The sequence below is a fragment of the Ovis aries genome, chromosome 21 (genome assembly GCF_016772045.2).
Source record: "Ovis aries strain OAR_USU_Benz2616 breed Rambouillet chromosome 21, ARS-UI_Ramb_v3.0, whole genome shotgun sequence".
Classification (NCBI taxonomy): Eukaryota; Metazoa; Chordata; class Mammalia; order Artiodactyla; family Bovidae; genus Ovis; species Ovis aries.
In genome coordinates this window covers 46,869,580-46,875,450 of record NC_056074.1, presented here as the reverse complement: position 1 = coordinate 46,875,450, position 5,871 = coordinate 46,869,580, and the positions used below count along the sequence as shown (strand labels likewise).

Below are 5,871 nucleotides of genomic sequence, written 5' to 3'. Positions count from 1 at the left end.
CTGTCCCTGCGCCCCGCCCCAGCTCACCTGGCCGGGGCATCACAGACTGACCGGCACGTGGGTGTCCAGTCAGCGGCAGGGCGGGTGCTGCGCCCCAGGGTAGGTTCTGTGACAGGCAGGGGCCGTGCACGGGGTCGTGTGCTTCGCGGTGTCCATCCCGGCATTTAATGCTCCTCGCCACCCCACGCCCACGTGAAAATGCCATAGCAAGGGTGAGACGGTACGTAAGTCCACAAAGCCAACCGGGCAGCGTGTCTTGGGGGCTGTAGTGGGGCACATGGAGTGGTGTACCCTGGCAGGCTGTCCACGTCCCGATCTCCGGCCCCTGTGACGCAGACCTTGTTTGGAAACAGAGTCTTTGCGGATGTGAGTAAGAAGCTCGGGACAAGGTCAACTTGGATCTGGGGGGGACCTCAATCCAATGACTGGGATCCTTAGGAGAGGGAGGAAGATCAGAGACAGACGTGGGGGAGAAGGCCATGGGCTGAGGGAGGCAGAGATGGGGTCCCACGTCCCCTAGCCGAGGCTGCAGGCAGTCCCTCGAAGCTCAAAGAGGCAGGAAATGCAGTCCTGCTTATCGCCTCCAGAGAACCCACGCCGCAGGCACCTTGACACAGACTTCCGGCTGCTGGAACCACGAGAGCGTCCCTTTCTGCCGTTCCCGAACCGTCAGTTTCTGATGATTCGCTGCAACGTCTGGAGGAAACTGCTATGAGTGAGCCGCTCAGCCGTGTCCAGCTCTTTGTGGCCCCGTGGACTGCAGCCCACCAGGCTCCTCTGTCCATGGGATTCTCCAGGCAAGAATACTGCAGTGGGTTGCCATTCCCTTCTCCAGGGGATCTTTCCAACCCAGGGATCGAACCTAGGTCCCCTGCATTTTAGGCGGATTCTTTACTGTCTGAGCCTATGGTGGTGCTGAAGGCCTGCAGTGATATTTTTAGGTATATTTTCTTTCCCAAAGCTGTTTTTCTCAGGCTAATCTTAAAATTGGCATAGATTCCATCAGCTCACCCTTAGAGGAAAGAGCTGCAGTGGGTGAGTGTAGGCCTGAAACGCCCCAAAAGCTCTAAAACAAGAGGCCTGTTCAGTGATAGCTGACTGCCTACCAGGCTGGCTGATCTGTGCTTTAAGGGCAAGGGGTGTATTTTTCAACAGGTACCTCAGGGAGACTGAGTCATGGGTTCCTGCTCTGGAGGTGATCGGGATGCCTGACCTGGCAGCATTCTGGAGGGCCAGGATCCTCACGGCCACCTCCCCCGCCCCTCCCCTGTTCAGCGTCACCAGCTGCACAGCTCCTGCAGCCCATGAGTGACAGCGCTCATAAGGCCCCTTCAAGCCTAAGGGGAATGGATGTGAAATGGTCCTTGTTTGGGGGCTTTTGGGTTTGTTTTGGGGGTTTGTTCTTGTTTCTTTGTTTAAAGAAAGGTAGACCTCTGCAAGTAGGACCTCGTTTGAGAGTGTCTGGCATCTTGGAGGGGCTTCCCAGGTGGCACCGGTGGTAACAAACCCGCAGGCCAGTGCAGGAGATGGGAGTGGTGTAGGGTCAGTCCCTGGGTGGGGAAGATCCCCTGGAGGAGGGCATGGCAACCCACTCCAGTATACCTGCCTGGAGAATCCCATGGACAGAGGAGCCTGGCGGGCTACGGTCCACAGAACTGCAAAGAGTCGGACACGACTGAAAGGACTTAGCATGCATGCGTGGAGTCTTGGAAGCTTGACTACCCTAAATTTTCTTCCAGACGGACCTCGAGAGCTTGTCTGGAGGTTCCAGCAGGGGTGTACAGCTACTCAAATCTCTTGACCCCAGAACACTCCCCTGCTATTGGGGGAGGTTGTCCTCTTCAAGTGAGCATGCTGCTTTGGGAGGGAAGCATACGGAGCTGTGGAGGAGGAAGGGGACGCCCGCCTAGTCGGCCAGAGCAGCCGGATCAACCTGGTGATCAGTGGGGTGGCAGATGTTGCAGCCAGATGGCCCTGGAACATGGTCTTGATGAGAAGCCACAGGCCAGATTGGGGGGCATTCTGACATGTCCCAGGCACCAGAATCCCACTGACACAGCGCCATGGGCATGGGAATAGGTGGGAGTCAGTAGCTAGGGTTGGCAGGTGTAACAGAGCCCCCAGTTACAGCGGCACAAATGTGGACAGGCTGAAGGCTCACGCAGTGCAGGGCTGGTGTGAAATAGAGCTCAGCCATCAGAACCGTGCTCCAGGTAGGAAAATGGAAAAGGAGGGGCAGGGATTCAAAATCAGGTCCCCAAAAGTGCTCCCTCAAGTCATCGTCTGTCCTGGGTTGAATTATGTCTTCTAAAGTTTCACACGCCGAAGTCCTCAGTCCCCGTAGCTCTGATGGCGCCGTATCTGGGTCGTTGCAGGTGTAATTCATTAAGAGGAGTTCATACTTGGCCCCTGATCCAGCATGATGAGTGTCTTTGTAAAAGGGGGAAATTTGGACACAGACAAGCATCGAGGGAAGATGGTGTGGGAGACACAGGCTGAAGACGGCTGTCGAGAGGCCAAGGACAGAGGTCTGGACCAGATCCTCAGTCTCAGCCTCGAAGGAACCAGTCCTACTTGATCAACAGTCTCCAGCCTCCAGAACTGGGAGAGAGCGCAGCACTGAGCTCCCCTCCGTGCATCACACGCAGGAGCTTTTAGCATCTCAACCCCGTTTAAACACGGGGCCACCACGTCCAGCCTCCAGACCCTCAACTGCCCAGGCAGACTCAGGTGACCCAGATTGCCGAGTGCCCCTTGGGGTTGACCTGCTCTCTCAGAATCCGCCCTGCACACATTCTGCAGAGTTCTGCTGACAGACACCCAGCTTCCTGCAGTTCTCCTGGCGGCCAAGCCTTCACATCCGGGTGTGACTGGGTGTTGGGACCTCCCTGTCCCAGGTCTCAGTGGATGGGGTTGGGCCAGGAGGTTTGGGGGGGGAACTGACTTTTCTCCTACAAAGTAACCTCTCCGAGGATGTCATGACTGGATCTTCAAGTATGCGGACAACGTTGTCTAATGAGGGCTGTGGAGGGTGACGGGGCTCCTGGAGAGTAGGGCTTGGCGTCGCCCTTGCTGCCCCACCGCTCACCCACCTCTCTGGGCCCCAGCCGGGGAGGCCACAGGTTCACCTCCCATGTCTCTTTCACAACAATCCGAATCTGCCGTGTGACTCTGGGCTCAGTTTAATGGCTACGAGAGAGGAGACAGGCCGCCACAGGCAGGTTCCTGCCTCCCCAAGGTGAGCAGTCAGGGGCTTGAGCTCATCTCTGTCCTCCAGGTGGTCTGGCTTCCTTCAAAGGCCCCACCCACTACAGAGTTCTTGAAGTCCTCATGCCCTGCCTGCTGGCCAAGTCAGGGGATATGCTCAGTCGCTGGAGCCTGGCTGAGTACATCATTCCTGGTGAGCACAGGGGGCCACAGGGGCCCAGGACACCACATCCTGTCCCCGAACGCTCACAGCTGCTTGGACCTCCAGCCCCGTCTGGGCCAGGATGCCAACCCCAATTTTCTGGAAGGTTATTGTCAACAACCCCCTCCAGACATTATGGGAAGGAAACTGGGTCACTCGTAAAGCTGACAGGCCCAGACACCAGCAGGACCGCTCTGGTACCATGGCCCCTGGTTCTGGGCTGCCCTGCCTTTGTTTCTTCTTCAGAATGCACGTGTTGGGGCCTTCCCTCCCCTTGGCCACGGAAGGAGGAGGGCCTGGGAACCAGCACGGGCTGGTCCAGTTCACACAGTCCAAGAAAGGGAGCACTGCATGCTGCCGAAAGGTTGAGTGGCCTGAAGGGCAGATGAAGGCACGGCAGGGGGCAGGGGCCAGGGGGCAGGGGTCTTTCTCACGGCCAGTGGCATGTCCCAGCAGTCTCTGGACACCAACTCTCCCACCCCGATCCCCCACCAACATACACACACATGTACAGGGATCCCAGGAGGTGTAGGAAGCCCAGGGTCAGCACTGAGAGAGGTGTGATGGCTGTCCATCTCTAAGCCTGTCCTCCGAGAAGCCCCTCCACTGTGGGTTGAGTTTGCCATCTGTCCACGCCACGCATGAGCCCCTGCAGCCTCTTGGCACTGCCCTGCCCAGTGAGTGGCGGCCGGGGGTGGGTCATGGTCTCCTCACCTGAGTCCCCAGGCCTGGCTACGGTAGGGTTATCTCCTCCCCTGGGGAAACAGGCCCTAGAGGGTATCTCCTTCAGGAAGCCCTCGGCAGCCCAGCCCTTTGAAAGCTTTGGAAGGTGGTGAAATTGCTGCCTTATATGGATTCGGGTCTCCACAGGTTCTGGCTTCCCCCAGGGGTCCCAAAGGACCAGAGCTTGGGTCCTTGGTCCATGGAAGGGGCCCTGTCCCTTTTTTCTCCTAGCCAGGGTCCATCAGGGGCCCAGCCTCTTACTGAGAAGGGAGCCGGGGTGGGTCTGGGCTGTGGCTCTGGAACCTCTCTGGAGAGAGAGAGGCCATCCCACTTCGTGAAGGACAGCTTGGTGGGGCCACCTGCTCTCCAGACAAACTCCTGGGGTGTCTGCCTGCTAAGGCCCCTGCAGTGCACTGCGGTTGGGCCCCGGTCCTGCCTCCACCTCCCCAGGCTGCGGAGGTGGGTGGCGGCAACAGCGGCAAAGGGTGCGGTTGGTCACCACGGAGCTGGATTCAAGACTGAGCCCGGTCCCCCGGCGCTGTCAAGGGGTGGGGGGACGCTGTCTCTTCAGGGCTGTCTCCCCCTTGTAAAGAGACGGGCCGGCTCTGGACGGCCGGGTGATGGGCAGCTGGCCCCAGAGCTCTGGATGGGGACGGGTCCCCCGCGGGAGGCCGACGGCAGGCGGCCCCAGAGCCGGGCGGGGAGGGCGGAGGGACGGTGGGCGGAGGCGCGGCTGGCGGTGGGGCTCCCCGCGTGGGGGTCGGGCGCGGAGGATCCTGCGCGGCGGAGGCCGGCGCCCCCCACCCCCGCCTCCGCCGGGCCCCTCCCGCGGCGCGCGCCTCCCGGGGCCGCCGCCCGGCCGTGCGCGCCCGCCGCCGACGTGCTCGCCCCCGCGCCCCGGCCGCCGTCGGTCGCCGCGCGAGCGAGCGTGCGTGCGTGCGCGCGCGCGCGGCGGCCCCGAGAGCGGCGCTGGAGCCTGAGGCGACTGGGCTGAGGCGGCTCCTCCCGGCTCCCGCTCCTGCGGCCCGCTGCCCTCTCCTTCCCGGGGCCCGCCAGCCCAGGCCGCTCCCCGGGCCCGAAGATGCCGGCCGTGTCGAAGGGGGACGGGATGCGGGGCCTGGCCGTGTTCATCTCGGATATCCGCAACTGTGAGTGGCTGGGCGCCGGGCCGGCCTGCGGGGGGCGGGGGCGCAGGCCGGGGTGAGGGGCTGGCCGGCACTGGCCTTCGCGGGCTGGGCTCCGGGGCGCGGACCTGGCGGGCGGGGGTCCTGGGGTCGCGGGCTGGGCTCCGGGGCGCGGACCTGGCGGGCGGGGGTCCTGGGGTCGCGGGCTGGGGTCCGGGGCGCGGACCTGGCGGGCGGGGGTCCTGGGGTCGGGGGCTGGGCTCCGGGGCGCGGACCTGGCGGGCGGGGGTCCTGGGGTCGCGGGCTGGGCTCCGGGGCGCGGACCTGGCGGGCGGGGGTCCTGGGGTCGCGGGCTGGGGTCCGGGGCGCGGACCTGGCGGGCGGGGGTCCTGGGGTCGGGGCTGGGCTCCGGGGCGCGGACCTGGCGGGCGGGGGTCCTGGGGTCGGGGGCTGGGCTCCGGGGCGCGGACCTGGCGGGCGGGGGTCCTGGGGTCGCGGGCTGGGGTCCGGGGCGCGGACCTGGCGGGCGGGGGTCCGGGGCGCGCGGACTTGGAGGACAGGGGTCCTGGGCTTGGGGGCTGGGGTCCCGGGCGAGGACTTGAAGGGCGGGGGTCC

The 5,871-nt window shown here is 63.3% G+C and overlaps 1 protein-coding gene and 1 long non-coding RNA gene across 3 annotated transcripts in view; both read left to right on the top strand.

Annotated features, from left to right (window-relative positions):
• Positions 1–372: 372 nt before the first annotated feature.
• LOC121817491 (uncharacterized) lies at positions 373–3,169 on the top strand. The gene is made up of 2 exons (XR_006057427.1): positions 373–941; positions 2,376–3,169. It is a non-coding gene; the product is annotated as an uncharacterized LOC121817491 (long non-coding RNA).
• A 1,922-nt stretch (positions 3,170–5,091) lies between these two features.
• AP2A2 (adaptor related protein complex 2 subunit alpha 2) overlaps positions 5,092–5,871 on the top strand; it is a 68,747-nt gene continuing 67,967 nt past the window's right edge. For both annotated transcript variants that reach the window (XM_060404169.1, XM_060404168.1), the window contains exon 1: positions 5,092–5,280. In XM_060404169.1, coding sequence (XP_060260152.1) covers positions 5,214–5,280 — 67 coding nt within the window. In that variant the 5' untranslated portion in view covers positions 5,092–5,213. The remainder of the gene's footprint in view (positions 5,281–5,871) is intronic.